Source organism: Nelumbo nucifera, chromosome 2, assembly GCF_055504915.1.
Source record: "Nelumbo nucifera cultivar China Antique chromosome 2, China Antique-T2T, whole genome shotgun sequence".
NCBI classification, from domain to species: domain Eukaryota; kingdom Viridiplantae; phylum Streptophyta; class Magnoliopsida; order Proteales; family Nelumbonaceae; genus Nelumbo; species Nelumbo nucifera.
This window is the reverse complement of record NC_142650.1, coordinates 8,804,804-8,823,081: the sequence shown is the minus strand read 5'-3', so window position 1 is coordinate 8,823,081 and position 18,278 is coordinate 8,804,804. Positions and strand designations below refer to the sequence as shown.

General features: G+C 36.5%; 1 protein-coding gene across 3 annotated transcripts; it reads left to right on the top strand.

Moving 5' to 3' along the window:
• The first annotated feature begins 468 nt into the window (after positions 1–468).
• TPST (tyrosylprotein sulfotransferase) lies at positions 469–17,520 on the top strand. 3 transcript variants are annotated; one of them, XM_010255398.3, is made up of 13 exons: positions 469–945; positions 1,683–1,748; positions 2,153–2,330; positions 2,431–2,502; positions 3,540–3,828; positions 8,237–8,380; positions 11,554–11,658; positions 11,745–11,889; positions 13,078–13,127; positions 13,241–13,306; positions 13,417–13,536; positions 16,029–16,151; positions 16,892–17,520. In XM_010255398.3, exons 2-13 carry the CDS (start codon positions 1,700–1,702, stop codon positions 17,030–17,032), a joined length of 1,482 nt encoding a protein of 493 aa, XP_010253700.1. In that variant the 5' UTR covers positions 469–945; positions 1,683–1,699; the 3' UTR covers positions 17,033–17,520. The 3 variants fall into 3 exon arrangements, with proteins under 3 accessions (XP_010253700.1, XP_010253701.1, XP_088754623.1); XM_010255399.3 differs by lacking the exon at positions 469–945 and adding an exon at positions 949–1,061; XM_088898497.1 differs by lacking the exon at positions 469–945 and adding an exon at positions 1,404–1,530.
• Positions 17,521–18,278: the final 758 nt, after the last annotated feature.

The following is an 18,278-nucleotide window of genomic DNA, read 5'->3' as shown; positions in this document are numbered from 1 at the left end:
CACCGTTTCAACCGCAATTTGCAACCTTGCATTAGAATATCTCCCCACGAAATAAAACATACAAGTATAGATATTCTCAATGCAAGGCTGTAAAGACTGTTCTAATGACCCTGACCGAAGCTGAACTCTGAAAACAAGTGCATTCTAACTTGTAAAGAAAAAACACACAGGTAAACAAATAAATAGATAGAAAGTGCCTAGGAGGCTAGAACCCACCTCCAATTCCTAAATCTTAACTACGACGTTGGGTGGGCTCCACCAACTTTTATAAACCCCCATTGTCAGCGGCAGTGCGGCCAGGACATTTTCGTCATTCTGGACATTCAAAGGTTGGCGGTCCATCGCCTCGACCAATCTTCTAACGTGAGCCTTGGGTTGAGGATTACAAGTATCTGGAATCTCGCGTTATCGAAAAGCACGTTATCGAAAAGCACAATCGTTTAGTTTAATTGCTCTTTCTAACCTTTTATTTTGCCCCCGTGCGTGTGAGAAGTGAGAACACTGTGAAGGACTTCATATGACTTCATCAGTCATCACTCATGTTGTGGACTTTCAATATTTTTCCGGCTTTCTTATTTATTTTGTAGGAAAAATCGTTGAATTAGGTCATATCATCTCTCTTTCCTCAATGTCAACGCATGAAATTGTCAACTAAGAAAGGCAAAAGTAGGTCTTTGAATACCAACTGTAGAAGTAGAAGCAGAAAGCAGCGAGAAATCTTATCTTCCACCTTTTAATCTTCATCCCTGCGTATTGGATTTTTTTTATTGAATATGCGTGTTGTTCTGGTAATATTAGCATTCTGGTAAGAATGTTAATTAAATTTTAGCAGCCCCGGAATGTTCTAATGGTGCTATTGTGGACCCTTTTGATCGCGAGTTTGTCTGCTAGAATTCCAACACGGTTCGGGAATTTATGAGCACGAGATACCGGAATTCGAGACAGGTAGGGCAAACTACCATTTAGTTTCGTTCTCTTGTTAGCGCAAATGTTTGTCGCCGTTTCGCACCTTAAAAGAATTTTAAATTGCTGTTACTACTCTTCTCTTGGGCTTGATTAGGGTTTGTTCTTGATTGCTTTTGCTCTTTTCTATTATATTTTAATTCAAAATATACTAGTTTTTTGATGTTCGGCTAGTGTATTTTCTTTTGATACGGAAATTGTAAGTTCATTGTTTGGAGAAGGTTTTTCTTTTTCTTTTTTTAGCTTTTTATTTCTTCCTATCTCCCTAGTTTTATCTTTAAATCGGGGTTGCTTTCATAATTCACCATTAAAGACGAGATTTTTTTTTTTATATATTTCTTTTTTCTTTCTAGGCTTTTGTCTTTTATACAGTTCTAGAAATTAGGCTTTATTCTACCGTGTTTTGATATTTGAGTTGTAATTTTGAGCGAACTATTCCCCCCCCCCCCCTCTCTCTCTCCACTTGTTCTAATTTCAAAGCTTTTTAGCTTGTTGTTCAGTTTTGTTTCTTTTTTATTCTGATTGCTAAACGTGAAATTGTGAGGAATTTGACTTTTTTGAATATTGGTAATCTGTAACAAATCTTACATTTTCCTTTTTTTTTGTTTTATTATCATCACAACAGGATTTCCTTCTGTTCTAGTATCTGTTCCTCCTTTTATGTCTTTTATTGATGCAATAAGCATCCTTATGTTCTCGTTTCTTTTTCTTGGAACTAGATCAATCGAGAAGGTAGATGGCCCCTGCTCAAAACGTTGTTGTGTTGGCGATGCTTCTTGCAGTGGGTATGCATCGGCCTCTTCTATCTGCTTTTGCCTTTACCCTTTTAGTTCTTTACGTGTTATAAGTAATGTAATGCCCACCACTTTTCTGCGCTTCTTTTGGTAAACTTAGGTTAGTTGGACAGCTGATTTCCATTTTAGGCCCTGCTGTTAAATATTTATTCTTTTTTCTTTTCTTCAAATCAATAGTTTTTAAGCTTTCTGTTGAATCATTTGAATTGGATATCCACAAGATAAATTGCATTTTGAGATGGCAGCCAACTTGATAATGCTCCTGGAGTGTCTACCTTTCTGCTATCTGTAGCTAACAATCATAAATTACTTGGTTGCCTTCTTTCTACATTTATTTTCTTGGTTTAGATATTTCTTCAATTAATACTAACTAATAATTTCAAATATTTTACTAGTCTTTACATCATTAAATGCTTCTCCTACTGAGGATGATTTTCTGCACTGCCAAAGAACTGTCAAGAGGTGGGCAACATCATCTCTTGAAACAAAGGTCAAAGAAGACAAACATAAACTGCAGGACTTGCTCTTCTTTCTCCACATCCCCAGAACAGGAGGACGTACATATTTCCATTGGTAAGCTGTACATTTGACACCTAAAAAAGTATATATTTTTTTTAAATTGATACTTAGTAATAGTTGTCATTCCCTGCTTATTCTTATTTTTGACTAACAGCTTCTTAAGAAGACTATACTATAGTTCTTTGGAGTGCCCCCGTTCATATGATAAGCTGCGCTTTGATCCCAGGTAATTATCTATACCGGATGTTTACTCTTTTGTTCTTAATATTCTACACAAAAAATGTATATGTATATATATATATATATATAGGTGTATATTTATTGGAATACTTTTAGAATGGAATCCGACTATGATACCAACAAGGCATGGTGCCTGAAAAACTGATAAGCAATCAACTGGCATCATAGAAGATATAAATGGTGACCAATCAATAGGTACTCATCAAAATTCACCTGGGGGGTTGGTTCTGCTTACTCAAAGTTTTCTGGTATCATACCCTTCTGGCATCATAGATATTGCCTTTAGGATGTGTACGCTTCTATGAAATTGATCAAGAATACTCTTGGTAATAAACATAGCAGATCCTGATTTTGTTTTACTTTCTTTTTGGAATCCCATGAAACTTCTTAATCATGTTTTTCGGCAACTCTTTTCGTAAAAGTATGACCCGTATGACCTTACTTCAGATGAGAGCTTAGACCAGAATACATTTTCCACAAAGAGGATCCAAGCAGCTCACTTTTCATAAGGAATTCATAAATGAAATATGTTCCTCATACTCCTAGAATTCTAACACCTAACACAGGTTGAAGTTTTGTCAGAAACAGTAATCAAAGAATTTTTTTTAAATAGATATTTATAAAACTTAAAGTTCTCAGTCAACAAGGATAATATTAACAGCTCCTTGTTCTTAGCTGGGGATTGGTTTGGGGTCTTTTCCTTGTTCTTAGCTTGAATTGACTGGGGTCTCCTTTTTGTCAACAAGTTGCATGGGTTTTGGGCTCTCAAAGGGTCTTTGAGACTGCTTTTCTTCCCTTGGTGATATCTTATCACCTCCCTAATGTATCTCTTTTATTTTTAATAAAATTTTATCTTTATTCTTCAACAAAATATTAACAGCTCATTTTTTATGTCAGTGTGATAGATAGCAGATGCTTACTGCAACTCAAGTTTTCCCTTCTACAACAACCAACTGTTCTAAAACCTCATCATGTTGTCTTCTATAAGTAGTTGTGAATGGTATTAGTTTGCCTTGTTTGCAGCAAACCCAATTGCAGATTGATGGTTACTCATGATGACTATAGTGTTGTCTCCAAGCTTCCAAGGGGAAGTACTTCTGTGGTAACAATACTAAGAAACCCACTTGATCGTGTCTTTAGCACTTATGAGTTTTCAGTGGAGGTTGCAGCTAGGTTTCTAGTGCATCCTAACTTAACATCTGCAACACAAATGACTGGACGGATACGACCAAAGAACAAGGGAGTAAGTACACTGGATATTTGGCCTTGGAAGTATTTGGTTCCTTGGATAAGAGAAGATTTATTTACTCGGGTATGTTTCCTTTGGTAATTTAGCAACTTATTTATGAGTCTAAATAAGTATCTCCTCCACTTCTTACCATGTTAACTCTGTTCCATTTTTTTCTTTTAAGGAGCCTAGTTGGTCCTTTCTTTATCTCACATTTATACTGTGAAGATTCTTTTGATCAGTAGTTATCTTCTATTTTTCTTCTCATGCAGTTGAATTCTTACAAAATATTACCACTGGTTTCGATATTTAGATAAATATTGCCATTACATGTCTAATTTGAATTAGCAACCACTTCTGTTCACTCAGTTGGATGGTTCTTCGAAGAATCACAAGGATAACTTGACATGATTCCTGGTAGCTGGCTACCCAAAGTAGAGGCCTGGAGTTGTATTCATCTGTGCTGGGCATACTAGCAATTAAAATGGAACACTTCTCAAGAACATTGCCATTGCAGATTTTGTCAAAAGCGAACTAAGCTGATAAGACAATTCTTACCCAGACTTGGATGTTTTTTGACACCTTAATTTGACTGAAGAATTGCTTGCTTGAAATGCTGTGAGAAGAAATTCCTTTTATTCTGCTGTTTGCCTGCTTCTCTGCTGGCTTATGGGCCTTATTTTGTAGTGTTGTGTCTTGGGCTGCTTTTTGTTTAGAATTCTTCTATTGGAGTTCTCTGCATTCCTGGTCTTAATCTCTAATAATTTTCTTCTATTCTCATTAAATGACAATAGCAACAATTTGGCAACCACATACACTGAGCATAGTGCACACTAGCAATTTAACATGTGGAATGAATGGGACCAATGAGTCCACTTATAAGATTTCTTTTATCAAATGGCACTTTAACAGTTTGATGATTGATCTATCACATTCTTCTGGATGATTATGGAGGATCTCCTAATTGAATCCCATTGGATGATGCATATAGACCATGGTCTTGATTTCCCTGGATACAAATAATTTCCTGCAATGTCCCCTCCTCCATGCTTTCTTTCTTGAAGGGTGGGAAAATATCTTTTACATTATCTCCTAGTTATACATTTTTGCCTAAGGGCCATTTGATAACAGCTGAAGTTGCTGAACTGAAAGATATATTGCTTTGTCTTTTAGTTGATAAGATAATTAAATAATGGAATTTTTAAGGGTATAATGACCTGTCCAACTTCAGCTTCAACCATTAAGGAGCTCGCAACCTCCTAAAAAGCTTATTTGCTAAAAAAGCAATAAGCTTTTCAGTTTAGCCACTTCAGCTGTTATCAAATGGCCCCCAAGTATCGGAATTATCAGGATTCTTAATTTATTGGGAGAAATCAATTTTTTTTATAGCTGAATTAGTGTTTTTAAGGAGATGATAATAATTTTCACTGAAGTTATATCTAGTAGATATGAAATGTTTGATTATTTTGAAGTCTTGAGGAGGGGTGCTTGGAACTTTTACTTTATATCCCTATTGTTTAGCACAGTTTAGTAAAGTTTCAACTTAGTACTTACCAGTCAAAAAAGAATGTTTAATTATTTTGGTGAAATAATTTAATGCCATTTATTTAAAGGTGTCAGGTATCTTAGTTGTTAAAGTCTTTTTTTTCCTCTTTCATTGGGGGGGGGGGGTTGAACTTTACAATGAAATCCTGCCTCCTGTGCAGTTTTAAAACCTATTGTTTCTAGGGTTATCCATAAATCCAATTTTGCATTTAATCCCCTCTAGTTTTGTCAATCAATACTATGCCATCTTCTACCCAAACAAAAATAAATAAATTAATTAAAAAATAATAATACTGTGCCATCAGTAAACAACACACACCAAACACCATAAATGTGTTTATCAAATTTTCTTGCCTAGCTATGGATTATAATTATGTGTTGCATACAAATTTCTGATTTTTTAACAGGCACTGATATAATTTCATTAAGAAACAAAAAAGGCCTTGATAACATATGAAGGGGGGGAAAGAGAAGGCCCCTGGTAGGGTTCTGTGATGGCATGAAAGCTGCTACCCTTCCATCCTGCATCCTGCCCCATTTCTAGCAAAATAATCAGCAAACATTAAGTTCCCTTGGAATCTACAATATTTTCATTCACTGTACTACTGTAGCTTTACGAGCAGAGCTTGGCATCACTATTTTAAGGCTTTTAAGGTCCAATAGTTTGTTCCAGATTCAGTGGAGTCATTGGGTTGCTAGAATCTGAATGGATTGAATAAGAAAGGGAATGTTCTTTGGAACTGTATTCAGTATGGCTACAGAGGAATACTTGTATATTTGAGCAGAAAAAGAACCCTGTAGAAGCTATTATCAATCTCAGTGTTGAGATTACACAATCATGTCTAACAAATCACAGTTTATTCAGGGATGTTCATAAGAATGATTTGCTGACTTTTGATTACTTTTTGAACTTTCAGTTTTCTGACCAGTTGTTTCTTGTACAGTCTCATTGTACAAAGGATTTTCCGTATACCTTTTAATCATTAATATAATACTTACCTTACTTTTCAAAAAAGAAAAGTCATTTTTTATGCACCAATTACTTATCCTCTGGCTCATCTGATGGTGTTACTAATTAATTTTGAAATAAAGTCAAAACAAGATCCTAAGGTAGGAAAGACAAATTACTTCAGCTTCATTGGATCAATCTTTCAAATACTCCCCCCCTCCCAAAAAAAAAAAAATAATAATAATAATAAAGTAAAATAAAAGAAAAGTCTAGTTGGATAAATCACCTCCTATCCCAGCCAGATCAGTTTTACCAGTTTGCTGCCATCAAAATTCAATTTAATATCCTTGGAAAACTGAAGATCATCAATGTTCCTTCTCACTTGAGCCTGCCACGAAAATATGTGGATTATGACAGTAAGGTTTCATTTAAGTTCATTCAGATTAGTTCCTTGAAATTCCTAGCAGATTGTCGTCTGAGAAATCATGACCAAGAAAAAGGAATATGAGATGAGTAAAGAAATAATTTCATCTGATTTTAAAGGTGCAAAGTTCCCTACAAATCAAAATCTAACAAATTGGTCTGGGTCTGTTCCTTAAATCATGTTTACTATTTGTTATTTTGTTAAACAAACAATTTAGGATCTTTCAGACATTGATTGATGTTCTAAAAAAGAAAGAATAAACTTAAAAATGAGAAGTAATCTAGTAAATAGAAATGAATAATATATTCAAGAAGAATGTGGTTTTGGAGTCAGAGAGGATTAATGCTAGCTATAGGGATTTTATGGAGCACAAGAAGATTCCTAATGCAGTAAGACGTTTCAGAAGTTAAAAAAACATAGATTTGGAAAGACCTGTGGCATGCTGGTAGACCTCTGGAGGAAGTTTTCCCACAATCGTTCTTGTTAGCAGAGAACAAATAAGCTACAATGGCTGAGTGACTGTTCAAATTAGGGGAGCAAGTTTGGTCTGGTCCTCCAGATTTCAAAGAAATTTTCATGACTGGAAGATGGACGATGTGATAAACTTGCTCCAGCAGCTAAGAAGTGATAACATTAAAGTGACCAAGCAGACTCTTGGAGCTGGAGGTGGGACAAAAAAGGAGAGTTGTCAATTAGATCCTTTGCAGAGAATCTGAGAGCCCCCAGACTTGTTACATTTCCTTGAGAACTGTGTGGAAAACCAATGTCGCCTCAAAGATTGGATTACTGGTGTAGTCTGCAGCCCTTGGAAAGTGTCTTACTAAGGACACTGCTAAGAAGAGATATGCAAATTCGGGATCTAACCTCAAACATGCACAGGCAGGAAATGGAGACTATAGACGACCTATGTACTCGTTACCCAGTGGTCTATAAGATCTCTTTGCACTTCATCAAAGCAACAAGCATAAGGTGGGTTATGCTCAGGTCTGTTATGAAGCTACTGTTAGCCTGGCCTTTGACGGGGTTGAGCAGAAGAAGTAAGTTCATTTGGGAGTTGGAACCAGCAGCAATCATAGGAACAATTTTGGATTTCAATCTCCAATGAGTGTAATCATCATCAGTCCATTGTTCAGTTACTAACTAATTCAAAGAATCTGTGGGATCTTTGAAATTTCTAGCTTGTTCCTCTTGGGAAGTTGGTTAGTTGCCTAGATGAACACATATACCTACCCAAGGGGACTGTTGTACTGTACTATTTCTACTTTTGGTATATGACACCCACCCTTGTATGGGTATTTGTGTATCATAGACGAAGATAGATACGGACTATTTTCAAGTTGAATTAGAGGGACACATGTGGGTTAATGATTTGGCCTTTACCAATTTTTCTGTGGGGAATCTGCTGTTTGGATATTTTCTTTCCTATGTAACTGCAACAGTTGAGTCTGATCATGCTATTTTGTGTATGGAGTAGAATGCTCTTTTCCTATTTTCTCTTTTCTGTTTTACTAGTATGGAACTCCTTTAAAAGATCTTGCTTGGTAATTGCATTTCCCGTTTTATTTGACGTACAGAGAGAGATCAGAAGCCAAGGTGGTTTTAGCAGCATTGATGATAATAATGATTCATATAATATGGAAAAGATTGTTATGCCATTACATCAATTTATCAATGATCCAATAGCACATGATATTGTCCACAATGGAGCTACATTACAGGTACTTCAGCATATAACTGTGATTCCATATTTCATGATCCTAAGCTTTTATTTTGATTTTGCAATTATAACTGATGGTGCCTCAATCTTGCTTTGTTTGTGATTTACAATTTGGGAGCTGCGATGATGTGTTAGGAGGAAGGTTGTGTGTGTAGAGATGATCAATGGGAATCATATAAGATAGAATAATCCCCATATGCACATGACTTTCCACACCAACTTGAACAGTGACTCAATCACCTTTTTTTTTTTGGTAAATGAGAGCAATTTTATTAATTCAAATAAAGAGAGTACAGTTAGCCTAGGAGGAGGCACGAGGTGTTACCTCCCCCAAGGACTGAACCATAAGCAATAAATACACACAACCTTGAAACACAATTACAAGATAGCCCGAAACAGATCTCCCCTTGATACCCTTTGTTTGGCCAGAGAATCAGCCATTGCATTTGCTGATCTGCTAACCCACTAAACCTTGACTGTCATATTTCTTGTCAGCCAGTTAACTTTCTTTAACAGATCCCTGTAACCCTAACAAGTTGTTTCTGGATTTGTCAGCCAGCCACTACTACCTTGGAATCCCCCTCAATCAAAATTTCCACTCCAAGTTGATTGGCCAGGTGTATGCCTTATACCGCTGCTAGTATCTCGGCCCTTACAGAATCACCAACACCCGCTGGTCCTGAAAATAAAGACATCATGTTGCTGTCTTTATTTCTCAGAAACCCTCCTATTACCGATGGCCCTGGGTTGCCTTGACAGCTACCATCAAAATTCAATTTTACCATTCCTTTCAGTGGGGGTTTCCAGTCTACTTGTGGTTTGTTCTTTGTGGAGACTGTAGAATCCACTACTGCCCAATTTCTCCCTAAATCATCAAAGGAGTAATCCGCTAACAAGTATGAAGATTTCAACCAAGAGGTTGTCATTGTCATTGTGCACTCCTTGACTTCAGCAAGGCTTCTTTCCTTTTCTTGAAAAATTCTAGCATTTCTCTCCTCCCATAACATCCACAAGGTAGCGACTCTGATACATTTCCACATTAGCTTCCCTCTTTTCGTCAATCTCCCAAAGGCATACAGAGTAAACAACAGCTTTACTTCGGAGGGCAAGTTCCACCTGCACCAAAATAATGATACAACCCAATTCCAAATATTGGCAGCAAAAGAGCAATATATTAGCAAATGGTTACAATCCTCACCGTTCACTTTACACATAAAGCACCAATTTGGGGACAAGCACATATAAGGTTTCTTCTTTTGCAAGTTTTCCACATTATTGATCTTACCATAATAGGCTTCCCAACAGAACACAACTATTTTAGGAGGTATTGGCCTTGACCGGGGTTAGAGAGCAAGTGAAAGAGCCAACTGGGAGGGGGTGGAGCAAAGGAATTTAAAGAAGGATGCACAAGTGAAAGAGCCAACCGGGGTTAGAGAGCAAACCCTTTTATCCGGGTTAGGGGGGTCCAAACACACAGAGTCTACAAGCAACAAGAACTCTGAAATACAAGTAGATTCATCATCCCTTAACCCTCTTTAGAACCCAAAATCCTAGTTTAAAGCCAAAGGGAGAACCCAAGGGGGGGGGGAGGAACCTTGAAATAGTTATCGTTTTAAAGAGGGAGATGGAGTAGAGAGAAGGGAAACGGTCTTTTAGGGGTTGAGTGCCTACCCAAATATCTTCCCAAAAAAGAACGGAGTTTCCATTCTAGGTTGTTGTGAGCAAAGCCCTTCGGGATACCCCCACATCCCAACCTGATTCAAAACAGCCATGGATACTCTTCACCATAGTTTTCAAGGCGCCAAGGCGAGGCTAGGCAACAGGGGGTGCCTTGTCGCCTAGGCGATGGATTTTTTTTATGTTGAAAACATAGATCCTAGGGTAGTTCTCTAGGCACCATAACCATATTTCCTTAATAATTATTCATAAGAAAAGTATAAAGTTCATGTTAAAGTATAGAAAATCAACATATTCATCAGATCTATAAAAAAAATCAACATATTCATGAGAAGAAAAAGAAGAAGGAATATAAAATTCAAAAAATATAGGGGATGAACCCTTATTTTTGTTATAGGAAAAGAAGAAAAGAAAAAGTAATGGTAGTAGTAGTAGTAGTAGTAGTAGAAGAAGAAGTAGAAGAATATATGGAAGAATAAAATGTGCTGACTAGATAAAATTTTAAGTTCTTCCTTACTTATTGGTTCAGGTTTTGAAGTCTTTGAGGGTTCAATACAGCATTTAGCAATGTTTGTGTTGATTAAACCCTAATAAATAAGAAAACAATAAAAAGAAATTAGTATATAAACACACAAAATGATTATTTTAGTTTAATAATGTCTATTTTATAATTATAATCTCAAAAAAGAATGAACAAAAAAGTATTTTATAGTAGGAAGTAAAAAACTGCTTGGCGATTACGCAAGGCGAGCCTCAAAGGGTGCCTAATCAAGTGATATTTTTTCTCTTCCTCAGGTTCCCATAAGAAGTCCCTCATCAAATTTTCCAACCTCTTTGCCTCCCTTTTAGGAATTCTAAAGACTGACAGGAAATATATTGGCAAGTTGGCTAGAGTTGCCTTAATCAAAGTTACTCTACTCCCAAGGAAATATAGTTTTCTAGGCTGTCAATATTTTTTCAAACTTTTCCACCACAGGGTTCCAAAACCTACTTTCCTTTGGATTAGCACCTAGGGGAAGTCCTTTTTTTTTGTGCTAGGATTTGGAATTATTTGCCTCCAACAACAGATAGGCTTGTCCTGCTGATATAAGGAGATTGCATGTTTTCAGAAAGAGTGGGCATTCTCTATGGGAGCTATTCTAGCAGAGGAAGAGGAATGAGTTGTCATTGGAAGGGAAAGGAGATAGATCTTGGAGGTTATACCATCTGCCAGATGCTAGGAACTTTTTTTTTTAATTTTTTGGTTGTTATTGGAGAAGTGGTAATGGGAATTCAGGTCCTGAGAGTTTATTTGGCTTTGTTTCTTTATATTACTTTTGTCCCTTCTTTCCTTTTCCCATTTGTGTTGTCCAGGAGGGTGGTGCTATTCCCAGTTCCTATTTTGTTGCGTCTTTTTTGATGTGTGAGTGTGGGCAATTGTGGAGAATATGTTTCAGTATGGACATGGCAAAAGTGGATTAAATTGTTATAATGCTGGAAATTTGATCTTATTAACAGGTTGCAGGATTGACAAATAACTCTTATTTTGCGGAATCACATGAAGTGCGTCATTGTATAAGTAAGTACAGGAGTCTTGGTGAATATGTGCTTGAAGTTGCAAAGGTAATGAAATTGGGATTCAGAATAGCACAATATTTTGTCATGAGCTATTTGATCTCATGTTGCTCATAAGATTGTACATCTTGCAGAAGAGGTTAGATGACATGTTATATATTGGGCTCACTGAAGACCACAGAGAATCTGCAACAATGTTTGCAAATGTGGTTGGTGAACAGGTGCTTTCCCAGTTCCATACATTAAGTTCCAGCATGGAGCAATCAAACAACAAGTCTGGTATGGATTACAAATTTTCTATCTTATTCATTTGTCTTTTAGTCTTGTAATTGAAATATGTAAACTGTTTTATGTGACAGAAATCAAACCCCACACCTAAAAAATGCTAAAAATAAAAATCAGAGAAGAAAACTATTGGTTCATAGAGTTCAACAATCCTGGAAGTTATTTCCTGCTCACGTTTTTCTTTCTTTTTTTGTCTAATATAAAAGCAGTGTTGCATGGATGTGGACACAAGAATCAGAACCCAACCTTTTTCCAGGACAGTGTTGCACGGACTATCCTAAATGAACATGTCCACGTCAGACATGCATCAGAGAATGATCACTCTTCCTAAACAAAGCTCCTTCTCAGGAGAACCTTTAAGATAATTAAAGATTGTATTAATAGCTGCCAAATGAACTGTGATGCCACATGAACTGTTCATAGAGAATGCATGAACTAGCTTACAAGACCAACAACATGTGCAGTATCAGTTCTGATTAGGTGAAGATACATTAGTTTAACCAACCAATCTCTACTCTCTAGAACCTTCCCACATTTGAAATTGGTCTACCGCTCTAAACATAACTTCAGAGTTCAGATTATCCTCCATTTGTGCTAACAACAGGCTAAGATCCAAGCTTTCTTGTTTCCTTGAGTAAATCCTACAGATGCTTGCATTGAGATATGAATAATATGAACAAATCCTCATTAATTTCAAAGTCCTTTGCTAAAAACTGCTTAAGCACTTTTGTCTCCTTCATATTGTTACTTGTAACTACTATATCATCAGCACATGCAATGAAAATAGTAGTAGATGATCTTGTAATCCTTATAAATAGGATGATCTTTGAGAGAATTCTAGTGATGATCATTGCTTACTGGTGCAGTTGATCAGATCTTCTTCCTTGTTTAGTTAAGAAAAAAATAAAAGATAAGTGCATTTTTTTTGTTCTTCCATATCTCATATAGTTAATATTGGGAGCCACAACACCAAACAAGTGCCTCAGTACATATTACTCCTTAAGGGATGTGTCATTGGGTGTATGTATAAAGCCACAATACTAAGCATGATAGCAGTTGTAACCCCTGGGCTTTTTGTTATTTTGTTTATATTACTTTATGCTAAAGATAATACAAAATAAAGATTGTATTTCTTACCAGTCTGACCATAAAATTTCTTATACTCCACTACTTGTGTTACAGAACTGAGCCCTTTATTTCTAGATCCTGAAGGTGATGGGGGCCGTATTCAGGCAAGCATATTAGACCTTGGGCTAACTTTTTGACAAATAGACCTTGGGCTAGTTCAAAGGTATATGAAACTAATTTAGGTGTCATTTTACCACTACAATTTTTTGAATGACAGAATACCACCAACAAACTAGAGGAAAGTGAAGTTTCAGCTGAAAATGTTGAAGTAGCAAAAGAAAATGTAAGACCCCCTCAAATCATGAAATTTAAGCTTTTCAAGTTCCAGTCTGTTTTCACTTATTGAAGCAAATTCTCTTTTTTGGTGATGTGTGGGCTCCTTGATTTTGTTAGATGACAGTTGCCAAACTGATGGAAGCTTATGAGGTTTGCATTTCTAGTTTGCGAAAGGCCCAATCACGCCGAAGGTTCTCTTCATTGAAGAGAATATCCCCAGCAAATTTTTCAAAGGAGGTAAAGTTTCCATGAAACAAAAGCCTTTTCAAAGTTTTCGACTACATACTTGATTGTCTTTCTTTTTTGTTTTTTCTTTTTAATCTGTTCTTATATAATTCTTTTACATGCATATTAATTCTTTCTCTTTTCTAAAAAAATGTGGATTAAATTAACTCTATCTGTTCTTGGTTTCTAGGCCCTTTTAGCATTGCTGGATTTATTTTTTTGGGTAGTTTAATATTACCTCAAGGGGCCATTACTTGGTGCAATGGTAGAATCTTGGACTGACAAATGAGAGTCTAGGAGCAGTCATTTCATGTAAAAAATGCCAGACATTCCATCGGTATCCAGTCCAGCCCTCTTATGACCCTGTGTTGGGCATATCATATATTGATACACTCAAATCAAGGGGTTTTGGGCTTTGACCAGTTTCAGGGGGTAGCCCAGCCTATACCCTGTAAAATTTTGGGAAAAAAAAAGACTAGAAAAGGGGAGTGAATGTGCATATCAGGTGTATTGATAATTTGAACCTTTTAGTTTAGTATTAAGAGGATTGTTAGTGAACCTAATGGCTTAGTGGCTGATGCAGGCTAGAGTGGGATAGTAATGGATGGTGATTGTTAAGTGGCAGTCAGCTAGCAAATGTTAAAGGTCCCTGGACACTTAGATATCTGATAAGTAAAAGTTATCTTAACTGAGATGCTCATTCAAGTGGATTTTAAGATTGGCAAATGATTTGGCTGATTGTCAAGATAGACTAGGGGTGATCTCTACAGGGGAGTATTCCAAGATCAAGATTGATGTTAATTTGTGACCTTTCAAAGGAACTGAATAGTGTGGCCCCTACATTTACCTTTCTTGGAAAGGTGCGGTTTGTCCCCTTTTATCAGAATTGAGCAACGCAAGGATCAAAATTTTGCAACATATTGATCCGTATCGGCTGATATGTATCATATTGATTTAGCCTTTGAGGTTTTGACCTATTTCAAGGGGTAGACAGGCCTTATACGGACTCCCCTGAACAGGTTTTAAAAAATACTGAAAAATCTAAAGTGCTCTCTTAAAAAGTCTGATACGTCCCATCCAGTGCATCAGTCCGTATCGATATTTAGAACCTTGGATCAATGAAGTCAAGTATCTTAATTTCCAAAAAACCTAATGGTTTAGGGAAGAAGGCTATGCCCACATTCCTCTATAAATCTTGAATCATGCTTAGTCTTTAATTGCCAGAATTTTTCTGATTATTGGGATATCTTCCCTATCATGGGAAATTTGGTCTGTCTATCATTCTTTTGGAATGTCTCTCTACGTCTTTCATTTGCAAATCTTTATTACCATGTGGCAATTCACAGTGGCCAACCATAAGAAATAACTGTAGTACTAAGAAATAAAGATGAGTGCCACATGGATATTAAGGATATTTTTCTAATAGTGCACGGTGCACCATGGCAAACGTACACTTCACTCCCCAAAATGTAACATCGATTTGAAGATAGCCATAGCTAAAATCAACATGAAGCAACAAAGAACAAACCTAGCCACTTGATTCACATTGGTTTTGTATGGTCTAAATGAATATGGGAAGTGGTTCTGAATATTCTGATAATAAGGTGACCAGGAGACTTCTATTAAACAGGGAGTTGAATTCTGAGCTGGAACACATTTGTGGTGGATCATATCCCTCTGAAATCATATTGGTAGGTGGTTTTATACAAGGAATGTAACCATGCTTGGAAAATCCATAAAATTATCTCGCAAGGCTAGGAGGCTTAATTGGATAGATAATGCAATTAACAGTGTTGCGTGGATTCTACTAAATGGATGACATCACCATATTGGAGACACATCAGAATCCGACACACCACAGATTCTCGAGGACATTTCTATGTAGCATTTCCTTTCCATGTCTTAGCTTATTTGACATAAATGAACAGGTAATGTACAAGATGAATGTATATAATGTTAAATAATGCAATTAACAGTGTTGCATGGACTCTCCTAAATGGACAACATGTTTGTGTTGGACATGCATTGGAGTCCACCCCTTGGATTCTGGATGATACTTCTATGTAGCATTTCCTTTCTATCTCTTAGTTTATTTGACATAAAAGAATGGCTAATGTACAAGATCAATGCCATTTTTTTCTTCAAAATAACAAAAGCAACATTTTAGATCCCTATTTGCAGGTTAATGATGTTAGAATTCAAAAAATATGTAACTATATTAATAGTATATACTTTTCCATAACATGTCTCCAAGTCCATGTTCTCTCATCTTGTCGAGTCAGACTTTTGAACACATGTTGGATTGTGACTCCCATGTCCATGTCCATGCAACACTGGCAATTAAAGTAATGAAATATGAGAATGTTCTAACTTATATTATAAAAAACACCTGTTTAACAGAATATTTGAAGAACTTGACAAGTATTCATGGCAAATATTTGAAGAACTTGAATATCCTTTTTAATTAGAAATACACCTCTGGCTCACATCTGGTCTCTTGACAGGCACGTCGTCAGGTTCCTGAAGCAGTTCTCAAGCAAATAATGTCACTTAACAGTCTTGATGTGGAGCTCTACAAGTATGCCCAAGGCATCTTTTTTCAGCAACAGAAAGATCTCATGGAGAAGGTTGGTTGAAATATTTAGCTGCCAAACTTGCCATGATGATTTTTTTTTTCTATTACTGCACATGAAAGATGCACAAGATAACAGTTAAATATATTAAAGAATTTTAGGGCATCTAGGCCTTTGAATTGAAAGGGTGATTCACAATTAGAAATAGCAACTCATAATTCTGATAAGAATTTAGTGGCTTACAAAATATGGATTAGAGGTATGATAATGATTAGGTTATTCCATCAAAGGATAAAGGCAGGAATCGTGCTTGGACCTGGATTATTGTATCTTGTGAATGTACTACCTCTCCCATTAGAAACCCCATACCTTCTGCTTAATGGATTAGTCTGTAGGTCACCTTCCTTAAATATTCAGTTATTCTGGCCCTTTGCTGAGTGCTTAATTAGAAAGTATTTTTTGTCAAGTATTTCTTGGGATAATCTAATTCAGTTCTATTCATGCTCTTGAATGTATATCTACACCGGTATGTATAGATGCATGTGTCATATGGAACAATTACCTTATTTGAGATCCTTTCTGCAGAAATTATACATGATTTTCAATCCATACCATTCAGATGATGAGATGGATCAGAAAGCATGTTACCTCCCATAAAACATGAACTATCAGGAGGTTATTCTATGATAGCCTTCAATAGTTTGAACTTCTGAGGACAATCATTTCAAAATTTACTAGCCTACTATTGAATCTATTTTGTGACTTGATTTGCATGATTATGTATAATATTTCAGGAGAGGCAGAAGAGTGCGCTTAGCAGTTCACATGCAGCCCAATGGAAGATTTCGTTATTAGTTGTAACAGTATTACTGTTCCTTGTTATCATCTTTCTGCTTGTAAGTGCAAGAAGAAGAACTTCAAAACTCAAAATATGAATGTAATCTAATGAGAAAATGTAGGGATACACAACACAATTTTGCCGCGAATACATGGAAGGGACCAGCTTGAGACCCTGTCCCGGATCTGCTACCATGGGCAATGCAATCCCTCAATGTAGCTTAGACAGCCAAGAGTAGCTTTGACGTTATATGACTGTTTGATTACATGGAACAAGAAGCATTGTTCTTTCCAGGTGTCTTCACCAAATTCCACCATTTTTCATTACTTTTTTGTTTGTTTTACACTTTTACGTTCTACTTTTCCTTGATTGGAATTATGAGATAAATCTATGGTTTTGAAGATTGGCATGGGCTCTAGGGGAATATGCTATCTCCTGTAGGTTCCACTCATGCTAGATGCTTATAATTACTTGTATTATTGACATAATCTGCTGCTACAATTGTTTACATGGTACGCCACCCGTTGGATGGGGTAATGGATCTGAACCACCTAACGGTGAAAGAATGAATGTAGTCTCTTCCATATCTCAGCTTTATTGGGATCCTTTGGTTTCTCTTCCTTTTTCTTTCAAACCAAACACACCCTTAATGTTCCTATACTTCTTGATTGAACTTGTTCTGCGTATAATTTGTCACCTTTGATTGACACCTAGTTTTCGCCGTATCTTTTATCAAACCTTATCTAATTTTCGAATTCGGAATGCTTTTGCTATTCAGCGGGCTGTGAAACTAATGAATAATGATGAGGTTCTATGCTAGTAATAAATTTATGGCCCCACTGTTGAAATGTGTGAGCCCTATGTATTTTATTACTGGTAAGGTTTCACAGCCTGCTAAACAGCCAAAGCGTTCAATTAAACCTTGCTCTCTCTCTCTCTTATTGGACTAAGAAAATGTTAGTTCATCATCTGAGAGAGAGAGAGATTTGAGCATGTCAACCCAAAGTGTATGAAACTTGATGGATGCATCCGAGAAGTGACAAAAGAGAAGTTCCTACTTTACGCAATTTCCAGATCTAATCAATGCGATAACGCGGTGTGTGCATGTGTGCGTGAGTTTGCATCCAGAAAGTCTTTTGTTGCAAGTGACTGGATTCAAAGTATCTGCAATTCTACACCACATTTATTCGGCCTTTTGATAATGTTGACTTAGTACAAGTTTAACCATGAAATATTCCAATTCCAAGGCAGTGATGGTGGGTGGTTGATACATGTTTTAGTTTAATCTTCAGCGCCTACCAAAAGAATCTCCTAATAGCTGGTTTTTAACTGAAACTTTTGTG

Bases quoted from the DNA above. Each gene is read 5' to 3' on its own strand.
- TPST (XM_010255398.3), top strand. From the start codon at position 1,700: ATGGCCCCTGCTCAAAACGTTGTTGTGTTGGCGATGCTTCTTGCAGTG. The intron at 3,829-8,236 runs GTATGTTTCCTT...TTTGACGTACAG, and splicing joins GAGAAGATTTATTTACTCGG to AGAGAGATCAGAAGCCAAGG. The intron at 13,128-13,240 runs GCAAGCATATTA...TTTGAATGACAG, and splicing joins GTGATGGGGGCCGTATTCAG to AATACCACCAACAAACTAGA.